At 35.7% G+C, this 22251-nt stretch overlaps 2 protein-coding genes and 1 non-coding gene across 3 annotated transcripts; 1 reads left to right on the top strand and 2 right to left on the bottom strand.

Annotated features, from left to right (window-relative positions):
• The first annotated feature begins 1564 nt into the window (after window positions 1-1564).
• On the top strand, window positions 1565-6555 carry nox1 (NADPH oxidase 1). The gene is made up of 13 exons (XM_019080561.2): window positions 1565-1832; window positions 1962-2057; window positions 2235-2345; window positions 2431-2515; window positions 3072-3223; window positions 3814-3995; window positions 4092-4218; window positions 4298-4390; window positions 4476-4717; window positions 5091-5253; window positions 5412-5558; window positions 5654-5778; window positions 5866-6555. The coding sequence occupies exons 1-13, from the start codon at window positions 1788-1790 to the stop codon at window positions 5990-5992; spliced, it is 1695 nt and encodes a 564-aa protein (XP_018936106.1). The 5' UTR covers window positions 1565-1787; the 3' UTR covers window positions 5993-6555.
• An 18-nt stretch (window positions 6556-6573) lies between these two features.
• LOC109101837 (cleavage stimulation factor subunit 2-like) lies at window positions 6574-15770 on the bottom strand (the record flags this gene model as incomplete). Its single annotated transcript, XM_042738805.1, has 15 exons — window positions 6574-6770; window positions 6928-7064; window positions 7358-7399; window positions 9204-9328; window positions 9617-9774; window positions 10574-10715; window positions 11547-11606; window positions 12372-12434; window positions 12517-12619; window positions 12963-13085; window positions 13524-13643; window positions 14617-14753; window positions 14864-15033; window positions 15124-15202; window positions 15590-15770. Coding segments are annotated over 14 exons (1626 nt in total), but the record flags the coding sequence as incomplete, so codon positions are not given.
• A 5059-nt stretch (window positions 15771-20829) lies between these two features.
• Window positions 20830-20902, bottom strand: trnav-uac. The gene has a single exon. It is a non-coding gene; the product is annotated as a tRNA-Val (tRNA).
• Between the last annotated feature and the right edge of the window lie 1349 nt (window positions 20903-22251).

The following is a 22251-nucleotide window of genomic DNA, read 5'->3' as shown; positions in this document are numbered from 1 at the left end:
TCAAAATTCAAAGCTTTTTTTTTTTTTTTTTTTGTCCAATAAAAATCTATAAATCCAACACAATGCAGATCAAACATACACTGAAATTAGGGTTTCAGCCTATACAACATTCTCAATGTGTCAAACACTCACACACAGACCCACAAAAAAGCCATTGAGTACTGCAGCCAAGCAAGTAGGGCTCAATGTTTGATATTTTTATACCATCATGTGTCACCAGATGGCACCAAAGTCACCAATTTTTTAGGTTTTGGCTGTCTCAACTTACTGCAATGATATTTTTTACTGAAGTAAAATAAATATTAAATATAACGTAAAAAAAATAAGCGTATTTAACAAAATATTGCCACCTAAACACACACACACACAAAAATAAATAAAAATAGTTAGACTTGATTCAACAAAGTTAAGTGGTAGAAAAAAAAAAAACTCCTAAATTTCTCCCATAGGAAATGAATGGGAAATACTGTAATTCAAAGCATTTTTTTTTAATTTGTCCAATAAATCCAACATGAATGGGTGAACCTATGCAACATTCTCAATGTGTCAAACAATCTCTCGCTTTCTCTCTCTCTCTCTCTCTCTCCCACCCACACCCACACAACCCACAAAAAAAAAAAAAAAAAAACCTACAGCTAACTAGTAGCTATTGATATTTTTTATAGTTTGATATTTTTATACCACCATAAGCCACAAGATGTCACCAAAGTCACCAAATTTTTAGGTTTTGGAGGTCTGAACTTACTGGAATTTATTTTTATTTTTTTACTGAAGTAAAAGAAAATTTAAATATAAAATAAAAAAGCAGATTTTACATAAAAATATGGTACATTTTGAGGTAAATAAATAAAAATAAAAAACACCAAAAATCACACACAAAAAAAAATTGCATAAATTGATATATTTTATTTTATGTTGCAAAAAAACATAAATATGCAAATAAGATACAGTTTATAGATACATTAATGGGAGAACCCTTTTATGGACATTTTACGCACATTTAGCATAAAAAATATGGTATGGTATACCAAATCATTCTGCTATAACAGTTGAGAATCATCTTTATTCAAAGTTTAGTATAAAAAAATTCTTAAACATAAAAATGTATTGGTTATTTAAAAAAACATTATTAAAATGGTCAAATATTTATACATAAGGGCCTTTCTTGCTGCTTTAAATATAAAAAAACATAGTATTAAGAGGTTTTTATCATACTAAATTGGCTATAGTAGCCTAATAAAGCATAATGAAAAGTACGTAAAAGTAATTTGGAAGGAAAATGTGCTCAAACTCCAAAAAAAAAAAAAAAAAAACGTATTATTTACATTCTATATTATTTATACATACATGTGATACATACAAATCATATTATTATTATTATAAATAAATAATACAAATGGTGTTTTACTTTATATAAGTTCTAAAATCTAAATATAAAATTATTATTTTATTTTATTTTATTTTATTTCTTGCGTGTGCTTAATTGTCATTAAATTTAAATGAACGTCAAACAGTTAATGGCTTAGTGGCTCAGTTTTACTTGAACTGGGAAAACTGGTTGACTGTCGAAACGGCCAAGCCCTTGTTCATGTAATAGTTTCCAGGAAAACATACATAGACGCGCTTTTCTACGGCCTCATTAAGCTCGTTAAGGTCGCTTCCTCTTGGGAATTTCTTCAACAAAATCACATTTCCAGTAGAGGGCGGGTCACGAACAGGACAGGTGAGAAATATAGCGCTTATCTGCGAGGAGTGTTCATTCATTTAGGCAGCGCTAGAGAGAGAAGATGGGCAACTGGATTATCAATCACGGGCTCAGCGCCTTCATCTTGGTAAGAGACATTCTTTTTCTGACTATTTACGTTAATTCAAATGAACTAATACACTTCGCTATAAAACTTGAGTTAAAATAAGTCATATTTGTCCATTATTCTTATATTGACCTGTCTGTGTATTTGTAGGTGGTGTGGATGGGCATCAACATCTTTCTGTTTGTCTACTACTACTTATTCTATGACCAGGGACCTCAATTTGAGTACACTCGTGAACTTTTAGGGGTAAGTTATGGAATAAAAAACATGTAAACACTTTGCAAAGCATTGTCTAAGATAAAAGAGGACACTAAAGAAAGGAGATGTTGTATTTTATGACATCCAAAGTTAGTTTTGATGTAGTAAAAAGAGAGATGAGCAGAGTAAATGTAGTGAAAGTGAATGTAATACTGTTTCTTTCAGTCTGCATTACCTTGGGCCAGAGCTCCAGCTGCTGTACTTAACTTCAACTGCATGCTGATACTGTTGCCAGTGTGTCGAAACCTGCTATCTCTGCTCCGTGGCTCCTTCATAGTGAGTTGCTGCACACTTGCACCTTTGTGTCTGAGAGAGTATATGTGAACCTTTGTAAATATTTGCTCTCCTGTCCATGTCTCAGTGCTGTGGCCGTACAATGAGGAAACAGCTGGACAAAAATCTGACTTTCCATAAGTTGGTTGCTTACATGATTGCCCTTATGACAGGTAAACAACAAGTTTTTTGTTGTTTGAGCATATCAAAGTAGGTTAGGCTTACTCCTGATGATACAGTATGTTTTACAGGAAAGGGCTCACATGTGTGATAGCTATTGTGGACATTCACACTTGCATGCCGTGATGCAATAGGATACTTTGTATACTTTTTGAAACTTACTCATTCGCTGTTTGAGCCGTAGGCGAAGTATTTTATCTCTGATAACCCTAGCCTTGCAGTTACTGTTATTCTTCTTGGGCAAATCTGGATAAACATTAACCAAGTTTTGATTTTGTAAGAACCAGAAATCATAATTCTAATAGAAAAAGCTAAAAAAAGGAATGGGTTAGAGCAAGAGTCTTTAACCTGAAGGTACTCAAGGGCGTCTGCATAAATATATATATCATACAAAACATACATTTTCTGACTAATGATTTGCTAAACATTCCTGGATTGACCTGAGTTATAGAATATATCTGCAAGTAAACAATCATTAGAATTGTTTTAAGTTGTAAGTGTTCTTACATATATCTGATTTTGACCATATGAACTCTTTCTTTAATGCAGCGGTTCACACTGTCGCTCATTTGCTTAATGCGGAGTGGTACACAAACAGTTTCCAAGGTCAATACGGGCCTCTCGCTGGTAATCTGTCCATGCTTGATGACTCCAGTGAATTAAAAACCACTTACCTAAATCCCGTTCGCTCCAATTCTACGGTGAGGCACTGAACTTTTCATGTGTTTTATTTTCACACTTTCCTATAATTTTCAATCAGTCAGTTTTGATTTTATATACACTACCATTCAAAAGTTTAGGATAAGTGAGTGTGGTTACATTAAATTAATACTTTTGTTCTGCAAGGTTTTATTAAATTGATCAAAAGAGACATTAAATACACATATAATGTTACAAAAGATTTGTATTTCAGATAAATACTGTTCTTTTGAACCTATTCTTCAAAGAATCCTGTAAACAGTATTGTGTTTCTACAAAAATATTAAGCAGTTAAAACAGTTTTCAACTGTAATAAATCAGCATATTAAAATGATTTCTGAAGGATCGTGTGACACTGAAGACTGGAGTAAATTCAGCATTGCATCACAGGAATAAATGACTTTTTCTAATATATTAAAACAAAGCATTTTTATTGAGATATTTTACAGAATTTTGGATTAAACAAACGCTGCCTTGGCTAGCATAAACAAATCTTGCCACAAACTTGAGTGGTAGTTTACAGTTGAGCTTCATACTGTATTGCTTATGTGGTATGATATGCCTGTTATAATCTTGTGTCCTTGTACTCCAGACTCCAACGCTTCTCGTATTCACCACTATTGCGGGTCTCACAGGAGTCGTCATAACTCTTGCCCTCATCCTGATGATCACTTCATCAATGGAAGTCATTCGCAGAAGCTATTATGAGGTCTTTTGGTACACGCATCACCTTTTCATCATTTTCTTTGCTGGCTTAGTTTTCCATGGTGCAGGGTAAGATCTATTAACTGGGTGAGCCCAGTTAAAAAAAAATAACTGATTTGTAGTAGATTATTAAGATTATTAACATGCTTTTTGGTTTCTGTCCAGACGCATTGTGCGAAGTCAGCAAGTGACCGATCCACCTCACAATACTTCCTTCTGCGAAGATCAGCCAGAGAACTGGGGGAAAAATCCTGAATGTCCAATTCCACAGTTTGCAGGAGGGTTTCCTCAGGTAAAAGATGTCACATTTACAGTTGCATAGATTTAATTGGGAGCTTACTGATTTCAATTGCCTGAATCCTCTGTTGCAGACCTGGATGTGGGTAATTGGACCAATGATAATTTATCTATGTGAGCGGCTGCTTCGTTTCATTCGCTACATGCAGCCTGTCAGTTATAGGAAGGTGAGTCTTCATGGACTGTGTTGCTCATCTGAACCCTAGTACAGGTGTTCTGTGATGACAAACTGTTTCCATTCTTGCATTTTAGATTGTAATCCGCCCATCCAAGGTGTTGGAACTACAGCTGGTGAAGCCTGGATTCAAGATGGCAGTCGGTCAGTATGTGTTCCTCAATTGTCCAGCCATCTCTCAGCTTGAGTGGCATCCATTTACCATGACATCAGCCCCAGAAGAGGACTTCTTTAGTGTACACATCCGCTCAGTCGGAGACTGGACTGAAGATCTTATCAAGATGGTCGAAAACCTACCAGAGGGTGGTCAAGGGCCTAAGTATGTACTCATTTTACTTATTCTCTAAAAACAAAGGTTCCAAAAAGGAGGTTTTCACAGTAGTTAAACTATTAAACTATTGGGGTTTCCAAAGAACCTTTCAGTGAAATGCGGGTTCTTCATTGGCATTTATGGTTCTATGAAGAACCTTTAACATCCATGGAATCTTTCCATTCCACAAAAGGCTCTTTATTATTAAAATATTCTTCACATGAAGATAAAATACTATTTTAAGACACTTAAAAGTTCTTTGGGAACCCAAAATGTTTCTTTTATGGCATCGCTGCAAAAATAGTAATTTTTCATTATATGGAAAATTACACACAGGAGCGGTAATATATCATGAAAATATATATATTTTTTTTTGCTTCAGGATGGCTGTGGATGGCCCTTTTGGAACTGCGAGTGAGGATGTATTTGATTACGAGGTCAGCATGTTGGTGGGTGCTGGAATTGGAGTGACCCCATTTGCCTCTATCCTGAAGTCCATCTGGTACAAGTTTAAAGACTCTGACCCCAAACTACGGACAAAGAGGGTAAGATCATGTTGGACAAAAATAAGGAAGTTAGGTGCAAAGGTCAAGCACAATCACTTTTGTTGTAGTTGTTTCTGTGATATTACAAAGGTTGCCTTCATGTCCTAGATAACAAAGACCAGGATTCTTGAAACTCAGTTTCTGACTTTTGTGTTTAGATTTACTTCTACTGGCTGTGTAGAGAGACATACGCCTTTGAGTGGTTTGCAGATCTCCTACAGGTCCTTGAGAAAGAAATGGAGGAACGAGGAATGAGGGACTTCCTCACATATAAACTCTACCTCACCGGATGGGACCAGAGTCATGTACGTGTAATAAGCCCACTGTGATCTGAAAAGCATGTTGACCTAATCTGAAATATGAGGAATGCATCACTGAAACTCTAATCTTGCATTTACAGGTAAACCATGCAATGGTGCATTTCGATAAAGATACAGATATCATCACCGGTCTAAAACAGAAGACTAGTTATGGCCGACCGAACTGGGATAAAGAATTTGAACAAGTTAGGCAAGAGAACCCTTCGTAAGTTTCAAAAACTTTTCATGATGTTATCGATTCCCGCATGTGACACTCAAAATTACCCCAACACTAAACTATAAATATGCACAGGTCTGTGGTTGGAACTTTCTTGTGTGGCCCGCAAGCCTTAGCGAAGGACCTGGAGAAGAAATGTGTGAAATACTCAGAAGTGGATCCACGGAAAACCAAGTTTTACTTCAACAAAGAGAACTTCTGAGGAAAGTTTTCACAGGAAACCTAATTCTCTTGAAGGCGCTGTGCACTAGGGATCGTGCACTTCAGCAGTATCATGATTTGCCATTTTTCTAAATCTAAATGATTCTGCATTACTTGTGAAAATGAGAAAAAAATACACCCTTCTTCCTGGAAAGTGAACAAATTGCTGGAAGTCTGAAAAAAAGTCCACTTATTGTATTTTTTGGCTTTCCAAGTTCCTGGTTTAGAAATGAATCACCAAGAATCAAGGAAATCAGACATACACCGGAATGTATTGTGTTTTTATAAGTACCTCCTTATGTAAACAAGTGCACAGCTCTAAAATTAGCATGGCAAGAAGTTACTGAAATGGATTTCAGAATTTCACCTCCTAGTAACAGGTGAAAAAGGAAAAGATCTCCTTTAAAACACACATATTATCTGATCTAACATGTCACATATGGTTAGTCACTGGTTTTGTAACCTTTAAACAATCAAACTAACTTTATCATCCAATATATAAATTGTTAATACTGTACATTATATATCATGTCTTTTCTAAACTGTATTTATCAATAAATTATGAAGGCAGGAATTAATTTCTGCATTGAAAAAAAGTTCCAGTTTATTTTTTTCATGAGCAGTAAATTGTGAACTAATACTATTCATATACAACTGATCTCACTTGAAATAAGAAAATACCACTATAAAACAAAAACAACAAAGTTACAGATGTGGATGTTCTGCAGACCGATACAAAAGCAGCCAGGGGATGGTTGTCTGATCAGATGCGCATGTTCCTGCAATAACAAAGTTGTAGAGTCAGATTTTCAGACTTGCACTAACCCAAATTAATCCTTGTTACTTAAGCAAACCCATGTTCTGCTTCGTCACAGAGCCTGTAATTATCATAATAGGCTGTTTTAGGATGGTTGCAAAGGAAAGAAAAGAACTCACGTCACGTTAAGTCTTCAGGGTGCGCCTGCTGTCTTCTGAATCTGCTCCTTCAGTATCAGGATACTCTGTCTCTGTTCTGGTGGCAGCATGGCGATCTGTTCTGGGGTCAGCTGCAGGACCTGCATAATCAAGGCAGCCTGGGAATGTGGAAACACAGCATACAGATTATCATCTCTGAGACAGAAGCAATGTTGCATCATGAAAGATTAAAAATTGAAGCGTGATAACTCTGTCAAGATTTAAATCAACATGTCAACAAGTTAACTAGTAATTCTGGAAAATCTGGTCACTGAAACACAGAATGCAGCAATGCAGTTTCTTTAACAATATATATGGTTACAATAACTTTTTAGTAAACTTTTAGGAATGTAATGTTGGAAGTTGGAAGACCCTGTCATCCAAAAGTGTGTAGGGAAAAGAAGACACTCACTTTCTCGTGGTCTTGTGATGACGCATCTGATGTAGGACCCTGCTAAAAGACAAATGAGATTAAAACATGCAGATATTTAAATTAAATACTGCATGCTACATAGTGTTCTCTGACATAGGGCTGTTTAAATGTGGCTGCAAGAGGGGGTCCGTGGAAAATTGAGAGAAAAAAAAATGAATGACATTTGTTTTTTTTCTGAAATATGAACAAATATGCATACAGTTTGGGGGGAAAGTTGTATTTATTACTTGTTCTTTTCAGAGGAAGCTGTTTAAAAGTATACTTTTATTCAGCAGACAAAACAAATTGATCCAAAGTAGCAAAGTCACTGACACTGTTACAAAAGCTATGATCAAAATTAGGGTTGGGTATCGAAAACCGGTTCCATATTTCCAAGAACCGGGTATTAGATAAGATGCTTGCATTTCGATTCTGCTTAACGATTCCTGCTTTCGCATTTCAATTTGATTAAAAACGATTAAGTGCAGGAACGGAAAGAATTTGCGCCCTGTTTGTGTGCAGCGCACATGAAGCGCAAGCGCGTGCACAGAGAGCAGCACTCGGCGGTCGCGCTGCGGTGTCCGTTCTCGGACCGTTCCGTGTATTTCCACTGTAGAAAAGGGTGTTCCGAGCCGAAAACTGACTTCTTTCTTATTTGTCGACCAGTATACAGAAAACTACATCAGTATATCATCATAAACACAGCCGTTTTTGTCTTACGTGAACGTAAACAGATGAGAAAGAAAACACACATGTACAGTATTTTTGTTTAAAGAGACAACAGCCTAATAAACGCGCTGCCTGTCATTAATGTTAAAGAACAAAAAAAAATTATTCACTGATCTTGTCTGAATATATTTAATAACTTTAATTGATTAATCTTTATTTTATTTATAAAAAGAAAACTATGCAGTGTTTTTAAACTTTTAATTACAGTTTCTGTACCTGAAATTTTGTTTAGTTTTGTTTTTGATATTGCTAATTGATTTGTTTGTTCCTATCTTATTACTGACTGTTTACTTGTCTTTAACACTTTAATATTTGAAATTGATATTAATCCAGTTGTTTTTGCTATGGTTTTTTTTTTTAAAGCACAGGCTAAATTCCTCTTGCAGTGTTTTGTAGGCTGCTGATTTTTGCTCATGTTATTCAGCTGCAACAGAGTGCTGTGTAAAAAGACAGAATACATGTTTGACATCTAAATGTTTGACTTAATTTTTTTTATATTGGATTTTTTATCTTATTGGAATCGAAACTAGGAATCGATAAGAATCGGAATCGATAAGCAGAATCGGAATCAGAATCGATAAAATTCAAACATTACCCAACCCTAATCAAAATAATTAAAATAAATTTTAATAAAAATTAAACCGAAATTAAGCAGCACTACTTTTTCCCCTAATAATGATTGTAATAAATGCTTCTTGAGCAGCAAATCAGTGTATTAGTAGCAGCTAAAAGGTTTGTTTTTATTTTTTAAAATCACCAAAGTCTTTATCTTTATTATTTGTAAAACATTTTCTGTAAAGCTGCTTCAGAACAATATTTGTCAAAAGTCCCATACAAATAAATCTGAACTGAATAGAAAATGTTCTGTAATATTATAATAGTGCACTAAAGACAAAATAAATAAAAAAAAGCTACTAACTTAAAATCGCAAAATTTGCTTTCACATTTGGTATTTTTCAAACAAAGGTTCTGTTGACTTGAAAATAGATAGCTGCCTTTATATGTATATTTCAGAAATGGGTTCCCTTTACAACTGGATGATCAAATTTGGGGGTCCTAGACATTAAAAGGTTTGAAAAGCCAAAAGGGCAAAATGACAGGAGTCTGGAAATCTTACTGGTCTCGCTGCTGGAGGTGCACTTTGTCCCATGCCGTGGGGGGGAGGACCCTGCATTCCACCAGCCACAGGAACCCTCTGGCCAGATATCGGACCCCGAGCATCAACAGCTCTTGGATCACGACCTAGGAAGAATTTATTTTAAATCTTATTTGAGTGATACTTCAGAAAGTAAAACCAGTATTGGACCCTTTTCACATTTCCGGGTTTCTCAGACGTCATCATAGTTGCGTAAACTTCTGTTGTGGTGAATTGGAGGCTACTTTTTTATAAATCAAAATAGAAAAAAAAAAAAAAAAATGTTGCAGGATTTATGATTCAATTGACACTGAAACTCATCATCACAGTCTGTGAAAAGGGTCCATACAGATATCCAAGCGAAAACAATTAAGTGAAACCACATCTTTAACTACCTCTTGCCTCCATGGGTGGACCACGCTGCTCCATCATAGGACCTCTAGGTTCTCCCATCATGGGTCCTCCTCTCATGTCATGAGGGCCACGCATGTCTGGGGGCGCCATATGCATGGGCGGCCCCTGATGTTGTGGAGGGCCTCCGATGTAACCATGCCTGTAAGTGAACAACAACAAAAATAGAAAGCTTTTGTTATGAACTAAAAAAAAGAAACAAATCAATGGTGATCAATATCAAACGTTTGGGCTCAGTAAGAATTATAATTTCTTTTTTCATTCAGCAAGGATGAATTAAATTGATCAAAAATGACAGTAAAACATTTATAATATTACAAAAGAGTTCAAATAAATACTGTACAATTTGTTTCATCAAATAATCCTAAAAATAAAATGTATCACAATTTCCTCAAAAATATTTAAGCAGAACAACTATTTTTAACATTGATGATAATAATAATAAATGTTTCTTGGGCACTAAATCCTCATATTAGAATGATTTATGAAGGATTATGTGACAATGAAAACAGGAGTAATGGCTGCTGAAAATACAGCGTTGCCTTCACAGGAATAAATTACATTTTAAATTATAATTAGTTTTATAAAATAATCATATACAATTTTTAGATTGTACTATTTCACAATATTACAGTTTCACTATATCATTGATGCAGCCTTGGTGACGAGACTACTTTCAAAAACATTTGAAAGAATTTACCGACCATTTAAAAACAAATCTTTTCAACAGAATTTTTTAATTTTTTGTTTGTTTTTTTACATATTTTGTCTAAAGTTTTTACAGACATTTTGATTTCTTTACAGGGTTAATCACAATTGCATAAAGTAAATGATTAGTCAATGTAAGCTTTCTGACAATACTAATGAGACCATTATGAATATATTTCGATGATCAGCTGTGATCATCTAAATGTCACTGCAACAAAGTTTGTATACATTACCCTGGCTCCATTTCTCCAGTAACATTGACCAATGATCCACCTCGCGGGTCATTCGGACCATCGCCAAGCAAGCCTCTGGGTGGGATCCCCGGAGGGCCTTGAGGGGCCCCACGCATTGGGGCACGTGGGTCTACTATCGGCACTGCGAAAAGAAAGAACATTTACATGAAAACTGATTTTGAAAAATTTGCACACTTTGTCACTTTGACAAGGCTTAAAAAAGAATTGAAATGATGAAAGAATCTAGTCAAAGTGCATTACACAAACATTTCGAAATTTAGACATGTCCTTTTATTCAATCAAAGAATATGAATAATGAGGTTGTATTGTCAAGCAAATGTTTCACAGGTAGGACACCGTTATGCTACACCAAGACAATTCCTGAAGCGTCAAGGAAATTAGACTGAAGGAAACAAAAAGGTTCCACTTCACGAACAAAAGGATATTGTTTCACCTGTCACAGTGACATTGATTAAAAAAAGAGGATTTCAACATCCTTACAAAGTGAAACTCATCAATACTCAGCTCGATTCTGCACATTCCATTAGGAAACAAGACTTCATTGTTCAGGTTTTGGAAATGTTACACAATAAAAGGTTAAAACTGTTTACAATGTGTTGTCTTCACTCCTCACACATAAGCGACACAATACAGCAGAACACACCTATGTTCAACACTATTCACGACTTTGTGATAATCAGCAATTAGTGCTGTCAACTGTCCCTTTTAAAATGTTTTTGGGGTCAATTGTTTGAACAGTTTCACTTATCTCTCTAAATGTCTACATGGTATTTTGCACACTCTCTTTGACGAGAACTGAAGTTCCATGAACTGCTGTCAAAAGGCTCAAGAGTGATGCTTAAGGGTAGATACGAAGTACACTACAAAAGGTGCATGTAGGGGTAAAACAATGAGAAGGTGACAGACTATTTACAGGCCTGTTCTGAGCAGACCAGGGTTATACCCATGATACCTTGAGACCGCTCGATAGCAGCCTGCCCAGCTGCTCCCACAGAAGAGTCCAGAAGGTTTCCTGGGTCAGCATTAAGTGAAGAGAACAGGAGAAAGAACTAAGATAGCGCATGGTGGCACTTACTGATATTACCCAGGGATGTTTGTACTGATGTTAATGGATATGGGTTAGAGTAGTGGTTGAATATATATATTTTTTTATTTTATTTTTTTATTAATTCACTAATGGTATACACTCATATACCTTGTACCAACTCACGAACCCCCTGCAATTCTCTCACGAACCCCACTTTGGGAAACCCTGATTTAATGCATCCTTGCTAAAGGTGTGTAATATAAAGTTTAAATATTTAAAAATAAATTACTGACCAACAAACTTTTTTATCAGTAGTGCACACAGACAAAAGGAAGTACAAAAATGTTAGAGTTTATATATAATTAATTAAATGTTTATTGTTGAGTATCTTGGCACAACAACACTGACTAAACCAAATGTTTGAGAAAATGCAAAAAAAAAAAGCACCTTGAAGAAAAAAATTAAATCACTACATAAAAGCCTATGTTAGAGCAGCAGACTCGTTGGCCAATACTGCTCACTTGTGGACAGAAATCATGTAGTGATAGAATTTTCTCACAATGACTGTGAATGTCCTAAATTGTATAAAACAACATCTAATCTAAATACTAAGCAAATACTTAAAAATTTGTTGAAAAAGCAAATGCTAGTAATGGGAAACAAATGTATATGATAAAATACAAACAACAGTCACAGCAACATCATGTGTATAATCATACACAAAGAATTCTGAATGCCTAAAATGAATACCTGGTCCTCTATCCATAGGTACAGGGCCTCCTGGAGGGATCCCTATCTGAGGTTGCATCCCACCTGTAAAAGGAGAGACCAAAGGTAAACCGCTATGCACACATATATGTAAGCACCAAAGCAATCCTACGACAACCATGCTTACCAGCTGGTCCCATGGGTCCCTGTCCTGGCATTGGTCCAGGTACTCCACCTCCCATCTGTGGAGGCTGCATCATCTGAGGGGCTCCGTTCACATGCATGCCTGGCTGTGAGTCAGAAGATCAACAGAATATTATTCGTTAGCACCATGAATGAGGAAAAGGGCTTGACTGTCCATGAACCCAACTGAGACAACAAGACACAATCTGTGAAAGATTGTGAATGTTATTAAAGCACAACAAGACTAAACCATCCTACCAATCAAACGCTTGAGGTCAATAATATATATATAAAGAAATTAATAATTTTCAGTAATAATGCACTGAATTCAAGTGAGATAGTAAAGATGTTTATATTTTAAAAAGAACAGTTATGCATTTAAACAAACAAGTACTACGATTTAATGCATCTAATGATACAAGTGTTCAGGATAAAAGCTGTAATACTGACCATTGGCTGAGGCTGGGAGACAGGCACATTGGGCTGAGGGAGGGGCTGGTTAGGTACTGGTACCGCTCCAGGCTGAGGACTTGGGTTTATGGGCTGAACCACAGCCGGACGGTGGAGCATTTTCTGAGAATAACAGACGATTTTTCTCTTGATCTTTATATGGCTTAAAGGGAAAGGTCACCAAAAAAATGAATATTCTGTCGTGATTTACTCACCCTCATGTTGTTCCAAACCTGTAGGAGTTGCTTTCTTATGTTGAACATAAAATAAGATATTTTGAAGATTGCTGGTAATCAAACAGTTGGTGGTTCCCATTGACTTCCATAGTAGGAAAAGAAACACTATGGAAGTCAATGGGAACCACCAAATGTTTGATTACCAGCAATCTTTAAAATATCTTATGTTCAACATAAGAAAGCAACTCATACAGATTTGGAATGACATGAGGGAGATACAATCCTTGTTAGGTTCAAGAATGCTTTTTTAAGGAGGTTAATGGGATGTTCTCACTCATTTCTACTCATGTACTGAGACACTTTCCATTTCATTTCATGATCTTACCAGAGCGATTTCAGGGTCCACAATCCTCATGACCACCTGAGCCTGCAGCAGGGCATAAGCGAGCTGAGGGTTCTGCAGGAGCATGTTCCTGGCCTCCTGGGGACTGTTCTGCACACATAGCTGTACAAACAAGAACAGGGCGATAGATCTAACAACCACATTTTTAAGACTCGTAAGGCTTCAAATAAACAATTAATGATACTTTTTGCAAAAATATTTTGTATCCGAAAGTGGAAGCACTTCAAAAATCTTCCCCCATTTACAACAGAACTATAAACTGCTGTACGAGTGTTGCTTTTTTTTTTTCTCTCTGTCTAAACATACCAAACAATGATTTAAATATCAAATTATGTTACCAAACTGACTTTTAAATGTTTTCAAATCTAATTATTGGAAACAATAAGATTACTAGCAATTAAAGGAATAAACCCAAAAATAGAAATTCTGTCATTATTTACTCTCCCTCATGTCATTTCACATTTGTACACTTTTGTTTATCTTCTAAATAAAGATATTTTACCAAAATCAGAGAGATTTCTGTGGCTCCATTGAAATTCCGCAACTTTCAAAAGTTAACAAAAACATCAAATTAATCCATTTGAATCTAAGCAGCTAGATCCAAGTCTTATGAATTAAAAACATCGCTTTTTTTAATGAAAATATGTCATTTAAGGTTTTATACCCATATAACCAATAACCTACACAAACACAAAAGGTTTGTCTTCTACAAACGTTTCTGCAACTTTAAAGTTTTGAATAAATGGACTATCAATAGAGGAATAGAAAATGTTCCATTTAAAAAAAAAAAAAAAAAAAATAATAATAACATATAACATATATATATATATATATATATATATATATATATATATATATATATATATATATATATATAATATATATATATATATATATATATATATATATATATATATATATATATGCATTTCAAAAATGAACAAAAGTCTTACGAATCTGGAACAAGGTGAGGGTAGGTTTATGATGATTTTTTTTTTTTTTTTTTTTTTTTTGGTGAACCAATACTTTAAGTAACTTCAGTCTTAAATTTAACAGGCCACTTTCCTATACTCACCTTCATCTGTTTCATTAGCTCAAACATCTGCTCGGGAGGCAGACTGGCTACTGCCCTGCTAATGGACTCAGGGGCTTCTTCTGGTAAGCAGCTGTCTCCATAAGGGGACTCAATAATTGGAGCTCCAGTCCCCAAACCTGTGGAAACAAGCATGCAGGTCAAACAGAATGGCCAATTCTAGTACGCAAGATTTAGAAATCAAAAATTCAAACTGCCTTAGGATAGAATATTACACTTGAAAACTTACTTTTGAGCTCCTCTTTATTTTTCTCACTAGCAGCATTATCGACGCGGAGGGCCCTGCCACTAAACTCTCTGCCATTCAGGTTGCGCATGGCACTGAGCGCCGTCTCCTGGTCCTGGTACTCACAAAAGCCATATCCCTTTGGCTTACCTGTTTCTCTGTCATACACCAACCTGCAAGAAGGGTTATTTTTTGGGGGGGATAAACACAAGGTTTCATCTAAAGTGACCAAAGCATGCTGTTTCAAGCATTATTGTGCATACCTAAAACTGACGACAAGTCCAACCTCTGAGAAGATGTCTTTCAGCTGCTCCTCTGTGGCCTCATATGGGATGTTTCCCACTGTTACCAAAATACAAACAAAATAAGGAACCATGTTGCAAACTGGTTTACTGTGAAAGCATCTGTTTTGAAGCTCAACACGTTGTTAAACTGTTGATATGCTACTTTTTTCCACTTACACCACTGCCTCAGTCCATCCATATCTGCAGTTTTCACATTTTTGATTGTGTATAGGACAGCATGTATATACAATTTGCAAATAATACGATTTTTAATAATAATTTATAAGGCTAGCAAATATATATACTGTTAAATAAGGTGTTACATAATCTTATTCCAGAGTTTTGGTTGTCACTAACTGTAGGTGAGTGAGGTTTAGCTTAGCAGCTAATGAAACTTAGGAATAGTAGATGCAAGAAACTACTAACCCAATCTCTTCATACATACCGAAAACCGAGCGTAAGGAGCGGTCCACGGCCGGGTCTCTGGCAGCTGCAGCTGCCGCAGCAACTGCTAAATTCGCCAATTCAATGATAAAATTACAGTTAACACGACAAATGACCAGCACAGATCGATGAGAAGCCAGAGACCGTGTAGTGAAAATAAAGATGGCGCTACACGACCGGTACGTTTATATTTCAAAATAAGAGTCCGCTACATCATGTATTATACTGATATATTATATCATATATAATATTGTCAGTGTACTGCCTGGTTGGGCTTTAGCCAAGACTGACATTAATTCAATAATCCACAATTTTTCTTCTTCCTATGTGAAGTCAAGAAATAGCCTATATTTTCCCTCTATATGCAGGTCTTTTTAATATGTCAGTGGTGTAAAATAAAATTTTATGTTAACATGTTAATGCAATGTTACATTTTTTAGGAATGAAAGCAAATAGAGCAGTTTTCTGGTTGCCACGTGTTCTTTGGACACTGTAAACATCCTTCATAGCCAAGAACTTTTAAAGAAAACAAGATTAAATATCTCTGGAAGAGTGAGAATCACTAGTCAGTGTGGCAGTACCAATGTTTTAAATCCACTGACAATTGTTTTGACAACATTAAACACTGTTCACAGTGGGAGCTCAGCAGGGGGCCCGACCTAAACATCAACCTAAATATCTCTGAGAAGTGCCTGTGTGGCACTATTTTTCTTTTCCTTTCCTTTTGTTGTTGTTTTCTTCTATTATCTGTAAAGATTCTTTAGAACAGTATGTATTACAAAATCTCTATACAAATAAAATACAAATTGAATTAAAGCTGCAAGCAGCGATGAACGGGCCCTCGCACCCGGGCTCACCACCACCGGGTGGCTTTTGTAAAAAAGCGAACGGCGAGATATATGGGTTTAATGTGGTAAATATAAGAGGAATATGTCAAAGTCATTTATATGTGCCAATCTTCCTGCTGCCAGCCTGGTGGCGCTATAACTATAACTGGATTTTGGCATGTACATTTCTTCAGTCCTTTCCAAATATTTTGAAGTTTGGTGCAGATTGGACATTGCATGTTTAAGTTAGTGTAAAACAAGCCATTTCCTGTTGCCAGCAGGTGGCGCTATGATTATAGTGGAATATTGACCTTCAGATGTGTTCAGGCCAAGACTCTTTTCGAACATGTAAAGTTTGGGGAAGATCGGACATCTTATGCCTGAGTTACAATAACTTCTATTCCCATGGCGAGACATCAAACTTTGTCATGGCACCATGGCCAAACCCTTTAATAAAACCTCAAGATGTTCACAATTTAACATCGCAAAGGCCTTTAGATTAGATTGATCAAAAAAAATTATAAAATGTCATAAAATTTCTAGGAGTAGTTTGTTACGGCGTAAATCATGTCACTTCCTGTTGCCAGCAGGTGGCGCTATAGCGTTATCTGAATATTGGCATGTAGATATATTCAGGTCAGGAGTCTTCTCAAACATGTGAAGTTTGGGGCAGATTGGACATTGTATGTCTGAGTTATAGCAACTTCCTTTCTCATGGCGAAACATCGAAATTTGTAAGGCCGCCACAGACACGCCCTTAAACGAAACCTCAAGATCTTCGCAATTTAACATCGCAAAGGCCTTTAGATTACACTGAGAAAGTTTGTTGTTGATCTGAATAAATCTCTAGGAGGAGTTCGTTAAAGTACAACCCCTGAAAATGTCAAAAACGACACAAATTTTGCAGAGAAAATTCAAAATAACTGACTTCCTGTTGGGATTCGAATTTCGTACCAAGAGACTTTTTTGTAGGTATTGGTGTGTTACATGTGTGTACCGATTTTTGTACATGTGCGTGAAACGTAGCTCGAGGCGCACTCCGTTGAAAATGTATAGGTGGCGCTATCGAGGCATTTTGCCACACCCAATGGAATATTGGCCTTCAGATGTTTTCAGGGCCAGGACACTTATCAAACATGTGAAGTTTGGGCAAGATCGGACATTTTATGCCTGAATTACAATAACTTTTATTCCCATGGCGAGACATCGAACTTTGTGACGGCGCCATGGACACGCCCTTTAACGAAAACTCAAGATCTTCACAAGTTAACATCGCCCAGGCCTTTAGAATAGAGTGACTGAAAAAAAAAGAATTATGTCATAAAATTTCTTGGGGTAGTTTGTTACAGCGTAAAATATGTCACTTCCTGTTGCCAGTAGGTGGCGCTATGACTATAACTGAATATGGGCATGTCAATCTGTTCAGGTCAGGAGTCTTATCAAACATGTGAAGTTTGTGGCAGATTGGACATTGTATGTCTGAGTTATAGCAACTTCATTTTTCATGGCGAATCATCGAAATTCGTCAGGCCGCCACGGACACGCCCTTCAACGAAAACTCAAGATCTTCGCAATTTAACATCGCAAAGGCCTTTAGATTAGGCATACCAAATTTGGTCGTGATCTGAATAAATCTCTAGGAGGAGTTCGTTAAAGTACAAGGCATGCAAATGACAAAAATGATGCAAAATTTGCTCATAAAATTAAAAATAACCGACTTCCTGTTGGGTTTCGGATATTGCTCCAAGAGTCTTTTTTGTAGGTACTGATGCTTTACATATGTGTGCCAATTTTCGTGCATGTACGTTAAACACAGCTCGAGGGCTGTTGATTTTTTTACGATAGGTGGCGCTGTCGAGCCATTTTGCCACACCCTCTTCTGAAACCTATTTCATCCGTAAATTTTCACCAGGTCTGACGCGTGTGCAAAGTTTCAGGACTTTTCGAGCATGTTTAGGCCCTCAAAAATGTGATTCATTTTGGAGAAGAAGAAGAAGAAGAAGAAGAAGAAGAAGAATAATAATAATAATAATAAACGAAGCAGATACAAGAGGGTCCTCACACCATCGGTGCTCGGGCCCTAAATATTAATTATAATTACAAATTAAAATGTACTTTAATTAAGTAAAGTTCAGGATTTTTCTCCATGCAGATTAAGAAATATTTTTCACATGTCGCACATGTCTTGATTTGTGTCTTTTTAGCTGCATTTGATTCAATTATTTCAACATTTTATTTTAAATAATTTAAAAGGAATGCATCACTCAAAAATAAAAATAATTTACCTATCTAGACATTTTATGAATACTGAAAGGTCTTCTTTTATTGAACACTATACAAAACACACAGATTTTCAATTCAAAGCTATTGTTCAAAGCTATTGTATGACTTTAGAAGACTTGAGTCAGACTCTTTTTATAATACTTTCATACTTCTGTGCCCTTCTTGCATTCTGACAGCCTCTGGTCCCTATTCACTTTCACTATACTGAAATAACAGCATGAGCATTTCTCAAAAATACTACTACTAATAATGATAATAATGATAATAAAAGTAAATAAATAAATATGAAAATCTTGTATTTTGTTCCACAAAAGGAATGTGGAAAATGGGTTTGGAACTAAATTTCCATTTATTATTGTATGTGCGATCTTGTCCTTCCAAAGATCTGATGAGTTTTGGCATCACTGGTTACTGCAGTAGTGAGTCTATCTGACAATGATTAAGAACTTTCTTTCATAAAATATTGTTTGTAAAATAAAAAAAAATAATATAAAGGGATCTCACTACATGCATTTAGTGTTGCGACCACATGGATTTGGACTTGTTCTTGCAGTATACTGTAAATTGACTTAAGCATCTGAGTAACATCATTGTCAGTCTTTTGTTTTGTCAGTTCACAGCAGGACCAATATTTTTTTTTATGTTAAGATATTTTAACTTATTACACATATATTCATCAAGAACTTGTTAATTGTTTTGTTTGTTATTTACTAGTGCTGTAAATCATGTAATATATTCCTTCAGAACCTTGGACAGCTCCAATCCTGATTTGAAAATGAGAAATTGCAAAGACATGATAAGCTATATTTATCAGTTTTCTGTAAATCTGTTTAGTTAGGACAATTTCAACCCTTTTTTTTGTCTATAAACCACAAATGAAAAGCAGAAAATTCTTCATTGTTCAGCAATTATTTTGCTCATTATTATGGAGAGTGAAAATTTGATACTATAAACAAATTTATCACAACATCGCAGTAATGCTTACAAATGTGGATTAGAGCAACATCTTTCCAAAAGTGATATTGATTATTTTAAATAGTGTTCTAGTTCATTTTATTGGGATAAAAGAGGTCTGGAACTAAACATATTCTGTCCACAATTGCCAGAAATGTTTTTGTAAGTTGCCATTTGATTTGAGTGGAAACTGTCATGGTACATATAGGAAGCTTCAGATTTAGCCTATAAATGAAAGCACATACTAGGATGTCATATCAACAAACCCAAAGATATTGAATCAAAATATTGAATATCAGTTTCATGTTCATGTTATGCCATTACTAAAACTGGTCAAAGGAAACTGTATCCAGAAATGTATTAAATGTAAGAGAATGTTTATAAAAGAACTCTTGATACACCACCTTTGAATTTCCTTTTATTTCAGCCCCAGTTATAATTTTATAGAGATCTCCAGCTGATAACATATTTTAGAAGTGTTACCAGGAATCAAAAAGATACATCTTTGTACCTTATTTACCCCTAAATAGTACATATTAGTACATTAAAGGTACACAATAGTACTTTAAAGTAGTTAAAAACGTTTTGTCTCTGTTCTGTTGAAAATTCAAATATATGTTTTGTTGGATACTTTTATCCAAACAATGTTAAATTGCATTAAATATATAGCCTAGTTTGTGCTTTTCCTATCAACTTGATCTTGGCATTGCAGCACTATGTGACCGATAAGTTCTTATACATCTGGGCAATGATGAATTCTGCTAAAGTCTACTTTAATTGGTGAGTGAATGTGAGTTGGAACAGCAGTCAAGCAGAGATGCGTGATGCTGGGTCCGCATTACAGTTAACAGTAGGGGTCGCACAAACACTATATTTGACTTCACGCTAGCACTCCGCTAGTTGCTTGTCACAGTCATTAACCAAATGATTGTAGTTACAGTTTAGCTAATGACGTTGCAATCTGCCTCATTTTTCCACCAAATTATACAAATATTATTTATTTATACCACGCAGAGTTCTTTTTTCATAGCTATCTGCATAGAATTAGCGTCACAGACACAGAACGCGTAGCTACATGGTTAATTGAAACCAGTTCACCAGGAAACGCTACGATCCTTCAGATGCCACGACGTCGTTGAATGTACCAAATCTCTACAACTGTGACGCGAAAAACGCTTGGTTCCACTGGGGCTCGAACCCAGGACCTTCTGCGTGTAAAGCAGACGTGATAACCACTACACTATGGAACCGCTTGTTTCGTTTGGTTTGTGTGAACGATACAAAACACACCACTAACAAAACCACCAATGAATTAAGCCACCATCTCGAATTTCACAAAGCATAAGAGTCTTTGTTTGGACGTGTTGCTGAGGTTGGATCTGTTTTCTTATCATTTCACAATTGGTCACTTGCTATCGTTGGTTACTTGCTTGTGCGTCTCAGTTCATTCAGCGCGGGGTCAGAGCGCCAGGCGTTCTGTGGGAACCAAAGTCATCCTGAGTCTGTCCAAAGCAGAAGACAATTTTGTTGTATAAATTGCATTAAATTGTAAATGTTTCTTGTTTTACTTAATAATATTTTTATTTGTAACGTACAAAACGCTCAATCCACCCATAAAATAAATAACCATAAAATAGATTTAAAGGGCATTATGTGAAATTAAATAAATAAAACACGTTGTTAGGCCTGTGCTAGCTAGATCTATCTATCTATCTATCTATCTATCTATCTATCTATCTATCTATCTATCTATCTATCTATCTATCTATCTATCCATAACAAGGCCATACCATCCATCCATCATCCATCCATCCAAGTGTTTGGATTATATAAAGGAAGTACCATAAAAAGTTTTTCTTTTTTTTTCAGATTGTAAAAATATTGATATGTCTGTTGCTCCCCCTTCCCTGTTTTGTTTGTTTGAATGGATGCTGTTTTGATGAATTAAATAATAAAAAAAAGTTGATCACAAAAAAAAAACCTTTGTCAAACTCTAAAAACATAAACTCTTATTTGACATAAAGCAGCCAAAATAACAGAAGTCTAAAAGCTTTCACAAGAATACTTATGGTAAAATGAGAAACAGTGATGTGATTTTAATTAAAAAGTGCATCAAGCTTTATGCACCCATTTTGCCCAAAGCAATGTAATGAAGAGAATATATTGAGCTGTTTGCATATTAACCCCACAATGTCATTGAAAAATTCTTCTGAAAATATCTGAGGTTTGATGTCAACTGATGCTTTCACTTACTGATTAATCCTGAGATAGATAGATAGATACACTATTTTAAGGAGGCTATGAATCCAAAATGTTTTTGCACACATGTGCGGAGTAAACCAATTTTGTATTATTGTGTTCTTTGCAGTTGTAAAACCAGCAAACAACATTCTCTTCTTTAATGAACTTATACAGGAGTTGGAATCCTCATTGAGAATACATAAACATGGATTAGACGTGTAATCAAGTTGGAGAAAAGTACCTGATGATAAGGGCCCCCCCCCACACACACACACACTCAATCATGGCAATTTCTTTAGTTTACACCCCTATAGTGTTTGAATTCTTTAATGCCTCTCAGTTTCTGAAAGATAAGCAA

Source organism: Cyprinus carpio, chromosome B14 (assembly GCF_018340385.1).
Source record: "Cyprinus carpio isolate SPL01 chromosome B14, ASM1834038v1, whole genome shotgun sequence".
Lineage (NCBI taxonomy): Eukaryota > Metazoa > Chordata > Actinopteri > Cypriniformes > Cyprinidae > Cyprinus > Cyprinus carpio.
This window is presented reverse-complemented; position numbering and strand designations above follow the sequence as displayed.